We start from the raw sequence: 22,236 nt of genomic DNA, 5'->3' as shown, positions 1-22,236 counted from the left end.
AAAATGCCAACTTCACCATAAGGAAACACCAATAATATCGTATGCTATCTTCCTATCAGCTTGGACAATCTGCATTCCCATTCTGGGTGGAGAGTCGGGACAGGTCTGACACACCTCTGTTGAAGATGCTAACTTGCACAATTGCTCTTGAAAAGTCACAGAATCATTGGACAAAAAAAAAACCCAAAAAGCTGCACTGTGATTTTTGTTTGTGCATCCATTAAAAGCATGCCAGAATTCCAAATTTTGGTGAAAGAGAAAGAGACTGCAAAGTTCCACACTGAATGATGGGAGACACTGAATGATGGGAGATGTGTTTAAGTAAATATGCATGTGAAGTATTGCGCCAAAGGTGTTTTTCATTAGCATCATGGCTAAAATTGTGTCACAGCAGTAAAAGTGGTGTCATTTTATTGAACCAAGACTGGCATAGACAAACACAAGTCAAAATCTTGATGATTAATGCTAATAAGGGTCGAGATATAATTCTAGGAAGGTGTCCAAATAGTTTCTAGCCCTCTGATTTTCTTAGTGGACTTCTGATATTTCCCAAGTATATAGAGTACTGAACACTATTTTTTTCTCCTAATATGTACTCCCAGCAACACACCATTACTGATGAGGGAAAGCATCCAATCTTACCAGAGGCAGTGTCATATTATAGCTGGTAAGTGAGCAGTCACAGCAAATCTTCCCTTTTCTTACTAGCCTTCACATTCACTCCTTCCCTAGATTTATTGATCTAATGAGCATGGTACCTCAACTGGAAAGAAACCTCTCACGAACAGAAATAAAATATATTTGAGAAGAACCAAATGAAAACAGCAAAGACATTTTAAGTATGGACCCTGCCAAATTGTTGTTCTTACTTTCACTGGTGTCTAGATGAAAAAAGGATTGTCCAGAGGGAGTCGATTCTGGGAGAATCACGAATGGTATGATTTGGCTAGCTTTTAACTTTTACTGTTTCTACTCTTTGTGCTATTCTAGGCCAGCCTAATACATTGAAGTGAATTTCCTGTCACCATCATGAAGGTGCTTAGAGAGGATAGATAGATTTAATCATAATCTCCATGCCCTAGAGGGGAGCAAATTCATAATGTTACTTGAGACTAAAACAATTTGAATTGAGAGTTGAATGCTCAAATAGATTATTCTGCACTGCATCCAAAATAAATGTTATACTCAGACCAGAAGATGGAAAATGAGATGCTGGGTTTTATTTTTGCACTATTTAATAATCCTATGGCACTACAAATATACAAGCTTATTCCAGGACCACTAAGTCTGTTCATGCATTGAAAGATACCTAGTGATAAATAGCTAAACGGTCTGTGGTCAAAGTTAGATGATCATAAAAGGGAACCATTTTTAACGTAATGTCTGAAGTGATTTACAAAAATATTTCAGAAGTCAACTGTTTCCAGAAAATTACACTTCAATCAAAAATGTTGTACTTAATAATCAAAAGCAGATTTCTTCTTCTTTTGCACGTAATATTCAGTATCCTCATGTAAAATCTGTATACATATACAAAAGAGCAAAACCAAGTTCATTAAACCCCACACTGTGGGGAAACAAGATAGCAAAATTCTTCTCTATTTCCAGTTCATTATCGTGCTTTGTTTTTCATCTTCTGTCGATTCCTTTTGCCAGGACGTTTCTGCAAATGAAAGATGACACCTTACAAACAAATCCAGGGTTTGAACCATAGTTTGAAAAAACAAGTTTATGCATTCTTCTCTTCCCTCCCCAAAAGAAAAGAAAAACCTTTTAACAATTGGAAGAATTAACATCTATTCCAAAGGGGAGAGGGCATGTATAGAATAATTGCAGTTTCACTAAGATTTCTTTCTTCTCCAATTTCTCTGCTAAACGACATTAAGAATAACATTCCAGTTAAAATCTGTTCTAGGGGATTAAGACGCTAAAAGATTTGTTTCTTAGGGGTCGGTTTGCAGGATTGAGGGAGCTGGAAGCGAAGTATGAGTTGGAGCAGGGAGAAATGTTTAGATACATGCAGATTCGGGATTTTGCCAGGAAGGAGATACAGAGCTTCCCGGAGGAGACGGCCTTCACATTGCTGGAGGAGGTGCTGACGACAAGGGGACTGGAGAAGGGGGTAGTGTCAGCGGTGTATGGAGCTATTTTGGAAGAGGATAAGGCACCACTGGAAGGGATCAAAGCAAAGTGGGAGGAAAAGTTGGGAGAGGTCATAGAGGAGGGGGTCTGCTGTGAGCTGCTCCGAAGAGTAAATGCCTCCACCTCATGTGAGAGTTTGGGGCTGATGCAGCTGAAGGTGGTATACAGAGAGCACCTCACGAGGGCAAGGATGAGCCGATTCTTTGAAGGAGTAGAAAATGTGTGCGTGCGTTGCGAGGGGAGGGGGCGCTAACCACGTTCATATGTCCTGTCCAAAGCTAGAGGAGTATTGGAAGGAGGTTTTTAGGGTAATTTCCAAGGTGGTGCACCTGAAACTGGACCCGGGTCCCTGGGAGGCCATATTCAGGGTGTTGGACCAGCCAGGGTTGGAAACGGGTGCGGAGGCAGATATCGTACCCTTCGCTTTGTTGATTGCTCGAAGGCGGATCCTGCTGGGATGTAGAGCAGCCTCTCCACCCTGTGCCCTGGCGTGGCGGGGGGACCTGTTGGAATACTTGACCCTTGAGAAGGCTACGTTTGAACGGAGGGGAAGCTCGGAGGGGTTCTACAAGTCATGGACATTATTTATTATGCACTTTCAAGAACTGGATAACATCGAACATTAGTTGGGGGGAGGGGGGCTGTGTATATCAAGCATGACTATGGGTAATCCCTGATTCCTTTTTGTCATTTGTTTATGTAAACATGTGGGCTGATGTTTTGGGGGTTGATGAGAGGATGGGATTATTGTTTTGGGGATTGACATATCTGTTGCTGGTTATTGTTTATTGTTGGTGGGTGTAAATTCGGGAGAAAATATGAAAACGGAGAATAAAAATATTTTTTAAAAAATCTGTTCTAAGTTACACAAATATAGCAGGAATGGACAAAACCTTCAGTTCCCAATTTGACATGCACTGGATGCGATATTCAGAGAAGCATTGATATCTGATAAGAACAGGAAGGCCTGAAAATGGAAGACAGTCCCCTTTCCTAAAAGCTAATTTTTCTTTATTTGAAAAATGCTTTTCACATTGAAGGTGAAAAGATGGCCCAACATCCCCATTCTAGAATTCCATTTTCCTGTACAATTAGACAATCACATTTTGACAACAGTTTTATGTATAAAGGAAGGTTTGAACTATGGGGAGAACATAGTGCAGTGGGATTATGCTTTGGATTGCTCTAGTAAAGAGAAAGCATAGTCCAAAGATGTGCAGGTTAGGTGGATTGGCCATGCTAAATTGCCCTTAGGCTAGGTGGGGTTACTGGGATAGGGAGGGAAGGCTTTTGGGGGGGGGGCTTGGTTAGGGTGCTCTTTCCAAGGGCCAGAGCAGACTCGATGGGCCGAATGGCATCCTTCTGCACTGTAAATTTTATGATTCTATAAAATGGAAGTTCATTACAGAATGCCAACACCATTCATGAGCTCTAGTAAAGAGAAAGCATAGACAAAATGGAAGTTCATTACAGAATGCCAACAACTTTCATGAGCTGGCTGTGAGAGCCGGTTTAGCTCAGTTGGCTGGGCTGCTGATTCATGATGCAGAGCAAGACCAACAGCGCAGGTTCAATTCCCGTACTGGCTGAAGTTATTTATGAAGGCCCCGCTTTCTCAACCGTACCCCTTGCCGGAGGTGTGATGATCCTCAGGTTAAATCATCACCAGTCAGCTCTCCCCCTCAAAGTAACCTATGGTCATCAGGGGCTATAGCAAATTTACTTTGCTAATAATTGGATTTTTAAAAAATAACAATTAGCATCTCATTGTAAGAACAGTAACATTAATACTTACATTTGCATTCTTTCTGCCTCCTTTTCCAAAACCACTCTTTTTGGAATGTGCAATTTTTGATCTGAAGCTGGAGACATCATTGTGACTGTCTTTGGTGTTCCACTTCAGGCCACTTTTCTTCCCTCCAAACCCGAACCTGTCATTTTTGAATTTTCTCTTTGCATTTATTCTGGATAAAAAAAAATTTAAAAAATCACAGTTCGCTGTCAATAACCAATTTAATAGATCCTACAAGTTTTATACAGTAATAAGGATGCTTAAAGCAACCGTTTTGATATTAACTGGAGTACAATCTATGGGTTATTTGAACTTTGTTCGTCCTCTATTTAATCCATCTTGTAGCAACACAATCCCTAAAGGACAAGTACGTAACCTGCTCCTATGAAAGGCAATCTTGAACTGGCTACTAATTGATGCATACGAATACTTTATTTATACGACATCAGCCCAATCCAGGTATCATACATAATAAGCTCAAGGTCTACCATACCAAGTCATAGAGTTTCATATGTCGCACTCCAGGGACAAACCTTTTCCCTCTAAATGGTAGGGTCTGATATTACTGACTTTGATTTCTAATCTTCAGCCTCAAGTTGCAAACTATTTTGAAAATTGTTTTTAGTAATCCGTGAACTGACTCCAGATGTGTATAGTGAATAGTTAGCTGTCAGCCTTTCGCTCAATTGCGCCTGGTAACAAAGAAACACAGTAAGAATGGAGGGTGAACTTTTCTCTGCATCATAATCTCTTACCCTTTCTTCTGCGGTGCAATTCTAGCCGCTGATCCCTCTCCACCTTCATTCTTTGCTTTTGAAGAAACCTTATCACCCTCGAGGAAATCCAGTTTGTCAGAGAGTCCTGAAGATCAAAGAAGACAGAATTCAAATCTTATACATCAGTATTTTTGAGTAAGCAACGAAACAAAAATTCCTCCAAATGTATCTGGTTTGCTCCAACCTCTTGGATTCTGGTGAAACAGGGTTAAAATGATGACAACAATCTCCAAATCCTCTAATATGTAGGGACAAAACACAGGACAAACCTTTCTGGTACTTTTTCACTGCTGTCATCATGGCTTTTTTTTCTTTTTGCCGTTGCTGTATAACTTCTACCTGAACCTATGAAAAAAAGAATATTGATTGACAAGTTACAAATCACCGTAGTACACTCCTGGATTAAAAAAAGTTACAATGCTTTTGCATCAAGGACCTGCTCCATTGTCAGATGTATAAAATTTATTTCAGCAGAGCACCAATTCGGAAGCTGAATATTTATCTACCAATGCCAAATTCTTCAGTTGCAAAACGAAATCAAGAATGAACAAGCTTCTGTTGGTGGTTAAAATTTTAATGCTGCATTTATATCCCTTGATTGCAGAAAAGAGCAAAAGATTTGTCCATCACAGCCTTATATCACATATACTTGATGAGAGAGCATTCATAATTCTGATGTAGAGAATTCCAAAAATTCACAACACCAAGTTATGAAATTTCTCTTCATTTCAATCCTAAGCAATCAACCCTTTATCCCAAGCTGTGCTTCCAAGTCCTCGATTCCCCATCCAGGGAAATTCCCCATCAGTGCTCAACCTGCCAAGCTCTTCAGGATCTTTGATGTTTCAATTAGATCAGTTCTCGTTCATCTAAACTCCAGACAACATATGCCTAATTTATTCAGTCTCTCAACCCAGGAACCAATGTAGTAAAACTTTGTTGTCAAGTATATCTTCCTTAGATACAGAATCCATAATTATGCACAGTACTCCAGGTGTGGTCTTACCAAGCCCAATGCTGGCAATTCCTGACTTTACAACATCTGATTTATGACAAATGGCATTTATGATATTTAAAAATTGACAGAGTTTCAGATAAGCTATGCTGGTTTCGACATTACAATATTCTGTGCTGCCCTTTTATATTTTGGATTGTCACCTCTGAATGAGCCCGTGAAAGCAGAGAAAACCCCCTCTGAATTTACGGTAAAAATGTGGCCTTACAACATAAGTTATGGGGACAGAGGCAGGCAGGATGATAAATGGACAGGGAGCAATGGAGTGGGAAAAGCAGTTCCATCTGTCTTGGTTTTGTGTGCCTAGTTTAAGCAGACACTTATACTGCAAGGATGAGGGCACAGTAAATATGCCAGGACCGTGCTAGGCTCATTTTGTTGCATCTCCATGTTGCATTCTCTACTGTGACTTGTTGGCTGACATCAGGGTTTAGAAGTTTCATGCTGGTTTAAAAAAGAAAGTTTTTCTTATTCTTGCTACAAAGTGAATAACCTCACATTACACTCCATTTCTCACCTTCTGCTCAATCACTAAATTATTAATCTCTTTGCAGCCTCTTTTATTCCTCCACACAATCCACTTAGCTTTGTATTATCAGTAAGACAGGATACATTACTCTCTGTCTCTTTGACAAGTCATTGGGCCAAATCTTCATATCTCAGACAGGCTGGATGACTGGATTTGCACAACAGGACCCTGTGGAAGTCCTGATGTGCAGATCTACATGAGAAATGTCCAGGAAGTTTAAACCTCCGATGGACAATTCACCGGCTCCGGATACCCTGCACGAATGTCTCCAACTTTGTGTTATAGGGGTCATATGGCTTCCTCCCTGTCCTATTTCTCATCTCTCACGGTTAACCACAAAAATTGCTGTAATTCAATAAATTACTAATAGATGTATTCATAGTACAAACAATATATTACAGAAAGAGATATTTTGCAATCTAGTGCGTTTTCCTAGACTTTATCAAATAACTGCATTAAGCTTTATTAGTTATATTGTAGTCAGATACATTGCATCTTTGATCAAGCTGTTACTCATATGAAACAATATGGTGCATTGCCCATTATAAACTGACATCCCAGGATGTTCCATTGTCTTAATAGTGAAAAGCAAGGCAAATTAGCTTTCTCTAATTTATCGATTTGTGAGTTGAGGGGCTGACTCAGTGCTTCAAAAAAGTCAACTGCATCTTAATTAGTATGGCCAGAATCAAATAGTTATAACATGTCCCTATTTTCTCTCCTTTGGTCACCTGATGTATTAGATGTCCTAGCCACTGCCAAATAGAATGGCCATGTAGTTTCCAAGCTTTAACCAATGTTGTTTGAAGGCCAGTTGCTCAATAGTTGACAAGGATCTCTCTTTAATTTTCCCCATCTTCAGCATTTATTTTCTGCTCAGCATCAAGAGGGGCTGGTTTAGCACAGTGGGATCAATAGCTGGCTTGTAATGCAGAACTATGCCAGCAACGTGGGTTCAATTCCTGTACCAGCCTCCCCAAACAGGCGCCGGAATGTGGCGACTAGGGGCTATTCACAGTAACTTCATTGAAGCCTACTTGTGACAATAAGCTATTATCATTATCTCCAATGCAGTTAAGATCATAAACTTACTGAGCACGCAAAACTGTTTTAACAATATTAGTGACTGTCATGTGAGAGTACCTTTAAGAAATAAAGCTGCTCATGTTACTGGAGCGATGTCAGAGTGTGGGTGGAGCTGAGCTCTACTTCTGCTTTTTAGTTTCAGTTTGAGAAAAAGCTTGGGTGTTTGTGTTTTTCAGTGAGCTGCATCTGAAGTCTGCCATCCAAAGACCATCTATGGATCATTTGGTGAATTCAGAATTATAAATGTTTTCAGTATTGAATGTAAACCCTGATGTGCTTCTGTTTAGAGGTTTGTTAAGTCTTTTGGATGTTAAAAAAACATACAGATTACTTAGTGTTGTATTCTTTGGGGGGGTGTATTTGAATTACTGGTTGCTAAGATGTTCACTGTTTGTTTTAGAAAGGTTAACTTGAGTTCATAGAATAAACATTGTTTTGTTTTAAAAAATACTCGTCCATTTCTGCTGTACCATACCTGTAGAATGAGCAGTGTGCTCCCCATACCACAATCTATTAAAAGTTGTGGGTCAGGTGAACTCCATGATACACTTTGGGATTCTCTAAACCCTGACCCATAACAGTGACAGAAGTACAAGAGTTAGGCCATTCAGCCCCTATGGTCTGTTTTGCCATCCAATAGGATTGTGGCTGATCTGTATCTCAAACCATTACCCCACCTTGGCTCCAAATCACCTAATACCCTTGCAACTAAAATCTATCAATGTCATAATTTAAATTATTAATTGAACTAACATTTAACCATTTTTTAGGTAGAGAATTCCACACTTATATCATCCTTGGTGTGAAGAATTGTTTCTTAACTTTGCTCTGATTTAAGATTGTGTCAGTTTATCTTTGAAAGGAATTCAGAGAAGGAGGAGAAATGCTTACCATTGGTGGGTGAGTCAAAGTCCTGAAAATATTAATCAAATCACTCCTTAGCTTTCTATATGCGGTTAGCATAACATCCCTATTCTTGGAGCTTTTGCTTGACCACAGCTTCATTGACAAGAGATTGCTAATTATTGTATTTATAAACTTCTGGCTTCAACTTGCAGTCCATCATCTACTCTTGTAAGACCTCAAAATATTTTGCAGAGATAGCTGAATTTTATCAACTGCAGAATAAAAAACTTGCATTTGTAATATTCCTGGAGAAAATCAAGTAATAAGCCCAAAACTAAGACCACTACCTTTCTCAGTCAGGTGGCACAAATGAACATATTTTCGATTGGGAAGAGTCAAATTCTGGACATTCACATGGGCAAAAAAAAAGCAATTACCTTTTTGCCATATTTTCGCAATGCTCGGAGCTGTTTAGCCTTTTCAGACTTTTCCATGGCGATCTTCTTCGATAACATTTTTTCTCGAATCTAATAAAAGCAATTAAAAAAATTATATTTGCATAACCTTAATAGATCAATCAGAAATATCCCAAATTTCTTCATGTGCAGTGAATGGCTTGAAAGTGTCCTTAGTGGTATGAGACAAATGTGATCCGAATAATAGTGAGCTGAACAACCAGTTAATTTGTTTTCAGTATGTTAGAATGTTAGCTAAGACACCAGAAAAGCTCCATATTCTTTTTCAAAATAGCTTTAAAAAAAATAAATTTAGAGTACCCAATTACTTTTTCTAATTAAGGAGCAATTTAGCCTGGCCAATCCACCGACCCTGTGCATCTTTGTGTTGTGGGGGTGAGACCCATGCAGACATGGGATAATGTGCAAACGCCACGCGGACAGTGACCTGGGGCCGGGATTGAACCCGGGTCCACTAACCACTGCGCCACCATGCCGCCCCTGCTTCAAATAGCTAATGTACATGGAATCTAAACTTCCACTTGAACCACTGAGCAGATAGGACCTCTGCTTATTACCGTGGAGGGAAAACACGTCTGGCAACTCACTATTGCACTGAAGCACCAACCTATATTATGTAATTAAGATCTGGAGAGGAGCTTGAAGCTCCAACTTCTTGATTCAGTGTGAGACTGCGACCAACAGAGCAAAGAACACAACACTATGGATGCATTATACTATGGCTCACAATAAAAATCATCCAACTAATTAGAACGTATACAAGTCTTCTCATAGAATACAAAACAAAATAGGCCCATCTCACTCTCAAGCATTGGCACCCATATCATTTTCTTATGCTTGGAATGGTAAGCTGACCTGCTGAATGGATGGACTTCAAACATGAAATGAAATGAAATTGCACTGAAGCACCAACCTATATTATGTAATTAAGATCTGGAGAGACATTATCGTATGGTTGAAATTGCCACAAAGCACATCTCAGGACCAATCATTAAATATTTAAATTTCCTCTTCCTGGTCCAAAATTTTAGGTCTAGGCGGTTGCTTTGAAACAGTATCTTAAGATTTGCATCAAGTACTCAGTTAGAAATTGGGCAATAGTTTCAGATGTTAACTCCTGATGTTCAGTTAAAGCTAAATCACTCCAATATGTAGCTACCCACCTTCTGCATTTGCTGGTCTGACTTGGCCATCTCAGCAAAGTAGTCATCTGGTCTCTTTGTTGCAATTTTCAGTCGCTGGAGGCGAGGCAATGCATCTAACACAGTTGCCTGTGCTTGGCGATAACTGAACAAAAAGCGAAAGTATTAACAGAAAATTGAAGGACGTTGAAATATCAGATTGGTGAAAGTTACACTGAATTTGTAATAATATTTACTTTGAAATGGGTTCAAAAGAATCTATTAATCTCAAAGTCATATGGAAAACGACCCAATTCTTGGTATTTAATTTTGACTTCATTTTAAAATTAACTGGGTCTTGAAGGGAAGCCGACATGAAAACCCATTTATATCAGTCCTCTTTGTATAAAATTAGCCTTAGTTTGAAACTGTTTTCCTTTTGGTTACAATGATGTCTTAATTTATCTCCATTTCATTGCTGTTTCATTTTTTAAACCCGAATATATGTGAACATTTTAGGCACCAAACCTATTTTTTGCCTTCCACACCACAATGTAGTGCTGTGCAACACTCCTTCGAAATAATCTGGATAAAGGACAATTGTGGTATACTCATTGAAAAGGAGTAATCACCTCAAGAGAACCACAAGCTCATCACAAATTCTGTTTCATCATCAAATTTACAGTGCAGAAGGAGGCCATTCGGCCCATTGAGTCTGCACCGGCCCTTGGAAAGAGCACCCCACTTAAGCCCACACATCCAACCTATTCCCGTAACCCAGTACCCCACCCAATCTTTTTTGGACACGAAGGGTAATTTAGCATGGCCATTCCACCTAACCTGCACATCTTTGGACTATGGGAGGAAACCGGTGCACCCGGAGGAAACCCACGCAGACACGGGGAGGACATGCGGACTCTGCACAGACAGTGCTAACCACTGTGCTACCATGCCACCCATTTCCTTCCACCTAGATAAATGGAACACAGGGATCAAGGCTAAGTCCAAACAAATAGTTTCAACTTAAAAGTGCATTTCTCTCAATGAAGGCTACATGCAAAAAACCCAACATATCAGTAGGTTCTTTCTACTCCTAAAAGCATTATGCATTGTACATATAGAAGATAGGAAATACGCACACACAATGAATCAGGGCACATTTGTACTAGTCAGAAATTCAACACAGTACAATGCAAATGAAAGTTAAAAATACTCATTTATATAGCACCTCTTACATCAAAATGTCCCACAGTGCTTTACAGCCAACTGAGATATAGTTAATATAGGAATCACAGCAACAAGCGTGCACATAGAAAGCTTCCACAAACAGCAATGTGATGATGATCAGATCATTTTGAAGTGAATTTGACAAAGGGCTGAATTTTTGTAAGGACTTTGGGGATAACTCCTTGCTCATCTTAGAAATATTGCCTGGGCTCCTTTACAGCCACCGGAATGTGGATCAGGCCTCAGTTTAATGACGCAGCAGAGAGACAGCATACCTCTGACAGTGCAGCACTCCCTTCTGCATTACACTGGAGTGTCAGATTTTTGTGTTCAAGTCTCTGGAGAGGGATGTGAACCTACAACCTCCTGACTCAAGAGATGAGGGTATGACCAACTAAGTTAGTGCTGCTGCAATAGAACTCCATTACACCATTCTTTGGCAAGAAATACTTTGTGCCCACATAGGCAATGTTTGGACTTTAAAGCAACAGAATATACAAGTTCTAAATCTCCATGGGATTAATGAGCCTATTTTGACAAATAAGAATGTTACTAAATTATGAAAACATTCTGGTTAATGTTTCAATTAAAAAAAATAGTAATTTTAAGCTTAAAAAAAAATCCAACTTTGCATACAAATAGCCGTCACTATTTCTTTGAAAAGCTCTATAGGATAAGCATCTTTCAGAACTCCAACAGCTTGGCGTTAACTGTTAACTTTGTACCTACAAGAACATCTCACGTTGGAAGTCATCATCTGGGTCAATATCTGAACGTTCCTGTGTTACCGATTTTCCTTCAGCAATTGCTATGATGTCAGCAGCTGGGTCATTCGTCATGTCAAGCCTCTCCACCCACTGTATGTCTTGCTTGAAATCTTCCAAGCATTGTTTCAACCCAACCTGAAGATGTAAAAAAAGGGGTTATGTAACTAAAACCATATTTCAGGGACATATTAACCACTTTCATACAGAAAGCAAAGGTAGTTTTCAGGGATTATATTTGTCTTAGCAAACGTTATAAGTATGGGATAGTTTTAAGTATGTTAATTTAATGTTTCTCCACCTAGGAGGGTAAAACCTATAGTTAGATTCATGCTGGACAAAAGGTGTTTGTGTGTGTGGAGGTTGGTTTCAATTGCAACTGTGTTTCTATTGTGCTGATAAAGGGCTCTGGCATGAAAAGTAAATTAAACAGCAGTGGGTGTTTAGAACTGGGTCCTGTAAAAGGTAGAGAAGCTTTCAAGTTTTAGTTTAGCTGAATTTGATTGCAGTTGGAGATAGGTAGCGAGCGAGAAGCCAGCTCTGCTAGAAGCAGTTGGATTTGGAAGGCTAGAGGAAACATCGCCCTCGGCCTCGTTAGACGAAAAGCTATACCATGGAGTAATGGTCAAGAAAACAGATGCTGGAATGCAAAATCCAGCTAGTTAAGAAAACCAGTGAAATAAAGAGTAGTTTCCAGAAGTCTGGAGTTACTGCAACAGAGGAAACCGTGTACCAGAACCAATACTGTTCAGTAAAGTCACAGAGTTACAAAGGCATTGGAGCACGAGTGGCTAAAACAATACTTGCAGCAGTGCTAAGGTTTTTCAAAGTGCAGGTCGCAGGGGGGGTCGCAGGAGGTGTCAGAAAGGCTACGGAGCTATGGGCCGCGATTCTCCCACCATGGTCTAAAAGCTGTGTAATGGATGGATTGTGTGTTCTTACTATCAGGATATCTTACCCGCCTGCACTTCATTTCTGATAGAGCAGGCATTACTTCCGCCAGCATTTGCGGGGCAGAAAACCCAAGTAATTCCGGCTTTCACACCATTTTAAAACAAAATGTCGGAGCTGTACGTTTCTCCTGAAAGCACCATGGAAGTTTCCCCCGAGACAATGCTGGGGTATTACGATGCAAGGCTGTTACAATAATGGATACTACACCCCCACAGCTACTCTGGCGTTTATAAACATTCATATATGAAGCATATTATGATATAAAGCACATTATGATTTTTAAGCTATTTGTAATGTTAAGCATTGGCTATATTTAGGGAAATGGGCCAGAAATCTGTTCCAAGTCACTGAATTTTCGGCAACTTTAATTGACCATTCCTCCACCAGGAGCACGGGGAAAACATAAAGGGAACAATCCCGGCCATATGCTCCCCGCCTTACTAAACTTCCACACCCCTGGTCATTAGGGGCGGGCAAAATGGTAATGGAACAACCCAGAAAACAGAGTCCAGCTTTGAGTCTTGAGAAGAGCTTTGGCAATGGAACCAAAGGAGAGTGAAGTGTGAACAGCTGACTGGCCAGAGACAGTCGAGGCACATTTCCCATCTTTCAGACTCTGAAAGATTTATTCTGAACTGATTGGAGAAATTGACTGAAGTTAGTCACCAATCGGTTTTAGTTACTGTACATAGAAAATAAAGTATAATATTGGCTTCAGGACAATCGGAATATCTGGAAATAGAAACGGCAATAAACGGCTGGAATGTCAAAAGCTGGTGGATAGTTATTCACGGTGATATGGATGTTTGTGGAATGGAGGAGACCAGACTGTTCCAATGTACCCATCAATTTCCCATGCCGTACTCTGGTTTTAGTAACGATTTCCATCTCTGCAGCGCAATCAGATAGCACATTCAGCTGTTAGCACAGCGCTTTGGTCACCCCCCAAGAACGGCACAATTTTGCTATTTTCCCACTTTAATGCTTTGTCCCAAGCGATTTGGTTTGTATCCTTCAGTTGAATTCCAATAAATTCCAATAAATGTTGAATATTGCCACCTCTGTTGTTAACTAGTGAGTTCCCATCATGTAGCTTGATAATATTAATGGCAAGAGACAGGTAAAGTATATCTACATCGACCCAATTAGAAATATGCCATGATTGATATGGACGCTGAAAAAACTCATCAAAACTATTTCTACAGACACACTCCAAATAGAACGCCAGCATTGCGTATCTGCTGAAATTCACAAGGCAGATCCATTTTAAACATATGGCTGCATTATCTGTTTCTCTACACTTGTTGACACTGGATTCAATGGCAGCCCCTGCCTGCACATGGTTACATTCCCAACACATTGGCGATTTCCAACCCCTGGTCATGAGGAAATTAAAAGCCAACCAGTGTGACATCTGTTGGGGATATTTACAAGAACCAGACTCTAGTGACAGATTGATCCAACACGGGAATTACTGTTAAGTATCACAAAAATGGTTCATGGTGTTGAAATGTATTTTTTATAAATTTAGTGGATGCATGATTATTTCCCCCCCCCAAGAAGCCTTCATTAATCTTACAAATAATTGAGATATATTGTAAACATTGTAGGCAGGATTCCAGCTGGCGTGGGCAATCTCAACAGATTGTTACCGATTCCGCCCCGCCTGCTGGTGTTACCTTGTGTTACAGCCTGTTTAAAAACCCAACAGAATTAAGAATGAAAGTATTGCATGAAGTTGCAGAGCAAATCAGGACATCCATGATCACAGATAAATAAATCATTTCTTAGAAATGCGAGTAGTGCCGGATGGACGATGAGCAATCATATTATTTTATCGCTTCCCAGCTGTCATGGAAACTATTGCAACAAGTTCCAAATGCTTTCTGCTAGCTGTACCTCTCTCTCTGGCCAAGCCCCAAAACATGTTCCATATCATTACTCTTCCAAATAAAAATCGCAATTAAAAGCAATAGTGGAATAAAGACGAGACAAAAAAATTTCACGGTGATTTGGCAGGAGTTTGTTCAATAGCAGCAACAGATACTGGAAGAGGTCGGTGGCAGGAAATGAAACAAAGCTGGGTAGGCAGGTTACAAGACATGAAACCTGATTGGAGAGAGATGAGGACCAAGCAGGCTCACCTGTCACATTAAAGGTAAGCGAACGTAGCATATGTCCCAAAGGTCGGCCAGTTGACAAAAGTGGGTCACGGGAAAAATAGTTTGAAAAACGCTGTGCTCAGATGTGTGAGAAATTACTATAGTTTGGGAGAAATTATTTGTAATAACAGTGGAAATCAGCGGCTGGACCTAGTGCAAAAGCCTTTAAGACAAAGGAAATCCTAAAGAGCGTGGTATAAATCTTGGACTGGATTCATGGACTTCTTAAAATGCAGTAACTGTAAGCCAAGCAAATCACTTATTTCTAGGAACTGGTCTTTACATCGGTGGAAATGTATATTCCTGCGTATCACCATATAAGCATCTTCACAACAGAGGAGAAAGCACACATCGGTAGCCATTTGTTTTTGGCCCTGAAGGTAGGTAAACAGGTGGAGGAGAGATTGAGATAACTGCTTACAGAAGTTTCACTTTTTTGAGGAGGCTGGAATGACCCCCAGTGCTAGCTTTCCGGTTATTTATTCTGCAAAATAGTTACAATGGTTGTGCAAAGCACACTGCTGCAAAATCAATCCAGTTAAGTAGGATGAGTGAAACCCACACCAACTTGAACAATACTTGGTTAGTTTGATGCTCCTGCAACAGAATCATTAGTCAATACCACAAAACCTAGTTACAATGATAGTTAAAACATTCCAGTTCCTTGGACTTCCTCAACAAAACTTGTACAGCAAGAAAAAACAACAAAATGTACATTTGAGCAAATATTTCAAATTACAGAATTTACAGTGCAGGAGGCCATTCGGCCCATCGAGTCTGCACTGGCCCTGGGAAAGGGCACCCTACTTAAGTCCACGCCGCCACCCTGTCCCCATAACCCCACCAAACCTTTTTAGGAACTAAGGACAATTTAGCATGGCCAATCCACCTAACCTGCACATCTTTGAACTGTGGAGGAAACTGATGCACCTGGAGGAAACCCATGCAGGCACGGAGAGAATGTGCAGGCGGTGACCCAAGAGCTATGAAGAAACAGTGCTAACCACTGTGCTACCGTGCCACCCTAACTTTCTGCGTCCTAACTGCTTGCTGCACCTTCATGCTAAATTTCTTGTACAAGGAGACCCAAGTCTCTGTGAACATCGACATTTACAAGTAGTTCAACTTTTTTTTAAATATTCCACTTTTTAAATCTTACAACCGAAGTGCCAACTTCATATTTCCCCAAGTTATATATCACCACCCACCTTGTGCCCACTCACCTAACCTGTCTTTGCAGCCTTTGCTTTCCCCGCAGCTTACCTTTCCATCCAGCTTGGTATCATCAGCAAACTTGGATACATTACTCGTTCTTTTCATCTAAGTTATGAATATAGATTGTAGATAGCCGAGGCCCTAGCATTGATCCTAGGAACATGACTGCCTGCCAACTTGAAAAAGGTGCCCTTTATGCCTACTCACTTATTTTCTATCCATGAACCAATCGTCTATCCCTGTTAATATGTTACCCCAACTCCAATGAGCCCTCATCTTACCTATTGTGCAACATCTTATTGAATGCCCAGGTATACTACGTCTACTGGTTCCCTTCTATCTACCCTACCAGGTACATTTTCAAAATACTCTGATAACTTTGTAAAACAGGATTTCCTTTTACTGAAGGTAGAGGGAGGGAAAAATCCTCTCCAAACCAAGAATCACCCTCCCAGTTTGAGCTTGAAAAAAGTCTCCCTGGTGCACAAACTCCAAAATTTGGGCCTGTACGACATAGGATCATAGAATTTACACTGCAAAAGGAAGCCATTCAGCACATCAAGTCTGCACTGGCCCTTTGAAAGAGCACAACTACACCCTATCCCTGTAACCCAACCTAACCGTTTGGACATTAAGGGGCAATTTAGCATGGCCAATCCACCTAACCTGCACATCTTTGGATTGTGGGAGGAAACCGGATCACTCGGAAGAAACCCACACAGACACGGAAAGTGCAGACTCCACACAGTCAGACACCCGGAATTGAACCCGGGACCCTGGAGCTGTGACGCAGCAGTGCTAACCACTGTGCCGCCCATAGAAAACAGACAGCTGATTGGTTGAAAGGAGAGAGAAACTATTTCACAATGACAGCAATCTCCTAGTTTTCAATAATTACATTTCACGTTAAATTACACAACAGTGCATCCTAAGCTACGACTTGTAATGAAGCAGTTGCTAGAGATGAATATCAAGGGTATTGAAAGCTAGGTTAGATGAACATGGGATATATAATGGGCCACACAATTAGTATTGGCATCGAAAGGGAAAACTGATAGAAAACCATGGTCAGAGAACAAGAGTCTGGTTTTAGGTTTTAATTGGAAGCCTTGGTGTTCCAAAAAAAAAAAAATTACAACCCAAAGTTAACTGTTAATCTAAATAACGATAGTACATGTACAGGAATTCCGACCAAATTTGAGGACAGTAAAAGCGAGGTGAAATTGGATCAGAATTTCAATTCAACTAAATTGAACTCCAGGATGCCAGTAACTCATCCAGCTCTAATGCAAACTCAAAGGAGATATAACATGGGTTTTCATTTTCTGTGGAAAGCAGTCGGATTACAATCTCCAAAATTGGGTAAAAGTCCCAAAATCAGTATTTGATTTATTCAAGTCACTATAAACCAGTGGCCCCCAATTAAATGGGAGGGCAGTCCCACTCTATGGTAGGGCTGATCCCTGTAAACTCACTGGCCCTGGTTCAAAGATCAACTAACCCCTTATTAGGAGAGACAACCCAAAGGTCAGAAATTATAATTGCTTCAAAACTAGGATAGGATGACTGTTTCAAAAGCTTCCATGTTAAAACTCTAATACAATTGGACTTTCAAGGCTTGTTGGCTATAGTTGACAAACGGTTTTACACCATGAGTTGTGCAAAACCTCTGCCATTTAGAAAACTCTGGACATGCTGCTGATTGACAGATATTCAGTTCTACTCGACATACTGAGAACATAAGAAAATATAAAGGAAAAAAGAAAATAAGAAATCTCACCACGTTGTTGGCATATTGTTTCTCCGACTCTTCCACTACGTTCAAACCAGGTTTGAGTAAGCCCTTTGCAAATGCATCTTGAAGCTGTAATAAATGAACATTTAAATGGAACAAGTTAAGGAAAATACTGAGTGCTTTACAGCAGATACCCAGAAACCGGAAAGATATCTTCTACATTTAGGCAAAATGTTTATGATTTGAAATCCGGGTAATGCCATATTTGGGTGTCACTCTAAAGAATAAAGCTAAAACCTTTTATCTGAGGTTAGAATAGCGTTCACTGACTTTGATGCCATGTGCATTGTCACCAAATCCCACCAGCTCGGGCCAGGTTCTGCAATGCCTATCTGAATAAGGCCACCCAATGGAAACTTAAACAATTCCCAAGTTCTATCAATGAAGTATAAATGTCCATTGGTTGTCAGATATTTAAGTCCCAGGGTGTTGGAATTTTTTTTTTATTAAATCGATCCACCGTAGGAGTTGGGATGGAATTATTTTGAATGTTTTGTAGTGCTTTATGATGAGTATCTAAGTTTTATCTATTAAGACTCTAAGTTCTTTTTTTTAAAAAATGTTTTATTCTCCATTTTCACATTTTCCTCCAAAATTCACCCCCCACCCCCAACAGTAAACGGTAACAAATACAAAGTCAATCCCCTTAACAATAACAACAATCTCATCCTCCCACCACTCCAAACAACAGCCCACCTGTCATTATATGCATCCAATGAAACTAACCCTCCCACGGTGGAAACAAAACACAAAAGAGAAGGAGTCCGGGACAGCCCATGGTCACCCTAGATTCCACCCCCCCCCCCCCCCCCCCCGCAAACTCAACGCCGCCCAACCTCTGAAAAAGTACCGTATGTGATACCCAAGAGTTGTAAACCCTCCCTCCCCTCCAACTTCTCCCGACCACTGCCTCTTGTAAAACTCCTCCCACCAACCTTGGTTCCTTCCCCCCAACTTTCCACCCCGCCTAGACCACTCGGACCCTGTTCTGCCAGGCTCCGATGACCTCAGCCCCGCCCCCCCCCACCTCACTCCCGTTCACTGACCGGTTTAAACCGGCAAGCGCGGAGGCCCCCGCCCGGGTCCCTTTCCCCCTTGCCCGGCCCTAGGAAAACCCAGAAATCTCCTTTTAGCACACACACCCCACAAATCCGCCTACACCCCAAAGAGCCCTCACTTCTAGTGCAAGTCCCATCACTTCCCTTGTCCAAATATATACACCATTGGCACCTTTAGCCCATACACGCGCACGCTGTGAAACAAGAAAGAAGAGACAAAAAAGAAGAAAATACAGTCCTGCGGTTACATCGGCATATGGCCATATCTCAACTTTGCAGTTCTGCCACAGTCCTTATGCCTTCGCAAACTTCTCCGCTGCTTCCACCGTTCCAAAATAAAAGTCCTTGAGCTTATAAGTCACCCTCAGCTTCGCTGGATATACAATGCCGCACTGCACCTTGCTGATGTACAGTGCCCTCTTCCCCCGGTTGAAAGCAGCACGCCTCCCCGCCGTAAAGTCCTGGTATACACGTATACCAGCTCCAGCCCACTGCACCACCCGCTTCTGCTTGGCCCAGCGCAGGACGTTCTCCTTCACACAGTACCTACGGAAGCACAAAGTCACTACTCTTGGCAGCTCATTCGCCTTTGGTACAGGCCTCCCGGATCGATGAGCCCGATCCAGCTCAAATCGGGAAGTATCCTCCCCCAATAGCTTCACCAGCATAGCGGCAAAATACTCTGTCGGCCTCGGCCCTTCAACTCCTTCGGGCAGCCCCACAATCCTCACATTCTGTCGCCTGGACCTGTTTCCAGGTCTTCCAACTTTCCTCGCAGATCCCCCCCCCCCCCCCTCCGTCTCCCCTTCCCCCCTCCCCACCCGTCTCCCCTTCCCCCACCCGTCTCCCCTGCCCCCCGTCTCCCCTTCCCATCCCCCACCCGTCTCCCCATTTCCCCTCCCCCACCCGCCTCCCCCGTCTCCCCTTCCCATCCCCCACCCGTCTCCCCATTTCCCCTCCCCCACCCGCCTCCCCTCCCCTTCCCCCCACCCGTCTCCCCTTACCCCTCCCCCACCCTTCTCCCCTTACCCCTCCCGTCTCCTTACCCCCCCCCCCACCCGTCTCCCCTTACCCCCTCCCATCTCCCCCACCCTTCTCCCCTTACCCCCTCCCCCACCCTTCTCCTTACCCCCCTCCCCCACCCGTCTCCTTACCCCCCTCCCCCACCCGTCTCCTTCCCCCCCTCCCCCACCCGTCTCCTTCCCCCCTCCCCCACCCGTCTCCTTCCCCCCCTCCCCCACCCGTCTCCTTCCCCCCTCCCCCTCCCGTCTCCTTCCCCCCCTCCCCCACCCGTCTCCTTCCCCCCCTCCCCCACCCGTCTCCTTCCCCCCCTCCCCCACCCGTCTCCTTCCCCCCTCCCCCACCCGTCTCCTTCCCCCCCCTCCCCCCCACCCGTCTCCTTCCCCCCCCTCCCCCACCCGTCTCCTTCCCCCCCTCCCCCACCCGTCTCCTTACCCCCCCTCCCCCACCCGTCTCCTTACCCCCCCTCCCCCACCGTCTCCTTCCCCCCCCTCCCCCACCCGTCTCCTTCCCCCCCTCCCCCACCCGTCTCCTTCCCCCCCCTCCCCCACCCGTCTCCTTCCCCCCCTCCCCCACCCGTCTCCTTCCCCCCTCCCCCACCCGTCTCCTTCCCCCCCTCCCCCACCCGTCTCCTTCCCCCCCTCCCCCACCCGTCTCCTTCCCCCCCCCCTCCCCCACCCGTCTCCTTCCCCCCCCTCCCCCACCCTTCTCCTTCCCCCCCTCCCCCACCCGTCTCCTTCCCCCCCCCTCCCCACCCGTCTCCTTCCCCCCCTCCCCCACCCGTCTCCTTCCCCCCCTCCCCCACCCGTCTCCTTCCCCCCCTCCCCCACCCGTCTCCTTCCCCCCCCTCCCCCACCCGTCTCCTTCCCCCCCCTCCCCCACCCGTCTCCTTCCCCCCTCCCCCACCCGTCTCCTTCCCCCCCCTCCCCCACCCGTCTCCTTCCCCCCCCTCCCCCACCCTCTCCTTCCCCCCTCCCCCACCCGTCTCCTTCCCCCCTCCCATCTCCCCACCCCCCGTCTTCCCATCCCATCTCCCCACCCGTCTCCCCTTCCCCCCCTTCCCCCCCACCCGTCTCCCCTTCCCCCCTCATCTCCCCTTCCCCTCTCCCCTTCCCCGTCACCCCTTCCCCCCCTCCCCGTCACCCCTTCCCCCCCCTTCCCCCCACCCCTTCCCCCCCTCCCCCCCACCCTTCCCCCCACCCCTTCCCCCCCCTCCCCCCCCACCCCTTCCCCCCCTCCCCCCCCACCCCTTCCCCCCCCTCCCCCCCCACCCCTTCCCCCCCTCCCCCCCCACCCCTTCCCCCCCCTCCCCTTCCCCCCCCCCCTCCCCGTCACCCCTTCCCTCTCCGTCACCCCTTCCCTCTCCGTCACCCCTTCCCTCTCCGTCACCCCTTCCCTCTCCGTCACCCCTTCCCTCCCCGTCACCCCCTTCCCCCCCCCCTCCCCCGTCACCCCTTCCCCCCCCGCCCGTCACCCCCCTTCCCCCCCTCCCCGTCACCCCTTCCCCCCCCCCTCCCCGTCACCCCTTCCCCCCCCTCCCCGTCACCCCTTCCCCCCCCCCCTCCCCGTCACCCCTTCCCCCCCCCCCTCCCCGTCACCCCTTCCCCCCCTCCCCGTCACCCCTTCCCCCCCCTCCCCGTCACCCCCTTCCCCCCCCTCCCCGTCACCCCTTCCCCCCCCCCCTCCCCCCTTCCCCCCCCCCCCCTCCCCCCCCTCCCCGTCACCCCTTCCCCCCCCCCTCCCCCCCCCCCCCTCCCCGTCACCCCTTCCCCCCCTTCCCCGTCACCCCTTCCCTCCGGCCCCTCACTCTTTCTTCCCGAGCAGGAAGCCCCAATCAAACAATCTCTCGCCGTCCCCCGCTACTGGGGGAAAGCCAACTTTAAAGATCCACTCGCCTCCGAGTCGGACAACTCGGATCCTTCGCTGTCAGAGTCTGATTGCCGATCCTGGGCCATGCTGCCTCCTCCGGCCTCACACAACTGAACGGAAGCAGTTCCCCAGCGCAGCGAGACCCCGGTCCGGGCTGAAGCAGGAGCCGCCGCTACGGGTTCCGGGGGGAGCGTTCACTCGGTCACACTCACAGCCTGGGGAGGAGGGGTTTACTCAGACTGTTCTGCTGGAGATTGTTTTGAAGAGAAAATACTGTGGATTTGGAAATCTGAAATAAAGTTTTAAACATCACATTTTCTCAGCAGGTCAGGCAGCATTGCGGTGTGAGAATTAACAGTTCGTTTAATCAGAACTGGTGGAATAGTTAG

The 22,236-nt window shown here is 44.4% G+C and overlaps 1 protein-coding gene across 1 annotated transcript; it reads right to left on the bottom strand.

Annotated features, from left to right (window-relative positions):
- Positions 1–394: 394 nt before the first annotated feature.
- ebna1bp2 (EBNA1 binding protein 2) lies at positions 395–22,020 on the bottom strand. Its single transcript, XM_038794209.1, has 9 exons — positions 21,874–22,020; positions 17,886–17,969; positions 11,740–11,912; positions 9,826–9,949; positions 8,624–8,713; positions 4,980–5,055; positions 4,690–4,795; positions 3,938–4,106; positions 395–1,663 (listed from the first exon to the last, which is right to left on the bottom strand). The coding sequence occupies exons 1-9, from the start codon at positions 21,931–21,933 to the stop codon at positions 1,613–1,615; spliced, it is 933 nt and encodes a 310-aa protein (XP_038650137.1). The 5' UTR covers positions 21,934–22,020; the 3' UTR covers positions 395–1,612.
- Positions 22,021–22,236: the final 216 nt, after the last annotated feature.

This window comes from Scyliorhinus canicula, chromosome 4 (genome assembly GCF_902713615.1).
Source record: "Scyliorhinus canicula chromosome 4, sScyCan1.1, whole genome shotgun sequence".
NCBI lineage: Eukaryota > Metazoa > Chordata > Chondrichthyes > Carcharhiniformes > Scyliorhinidae > Scyliorhinus > Scyliorhinus canicula.
The sequence above is the reverse complement of the archived record's forward strand: the minus strand, read 5'-3'. Positions and strand labels throughout refer to the sequence as shown.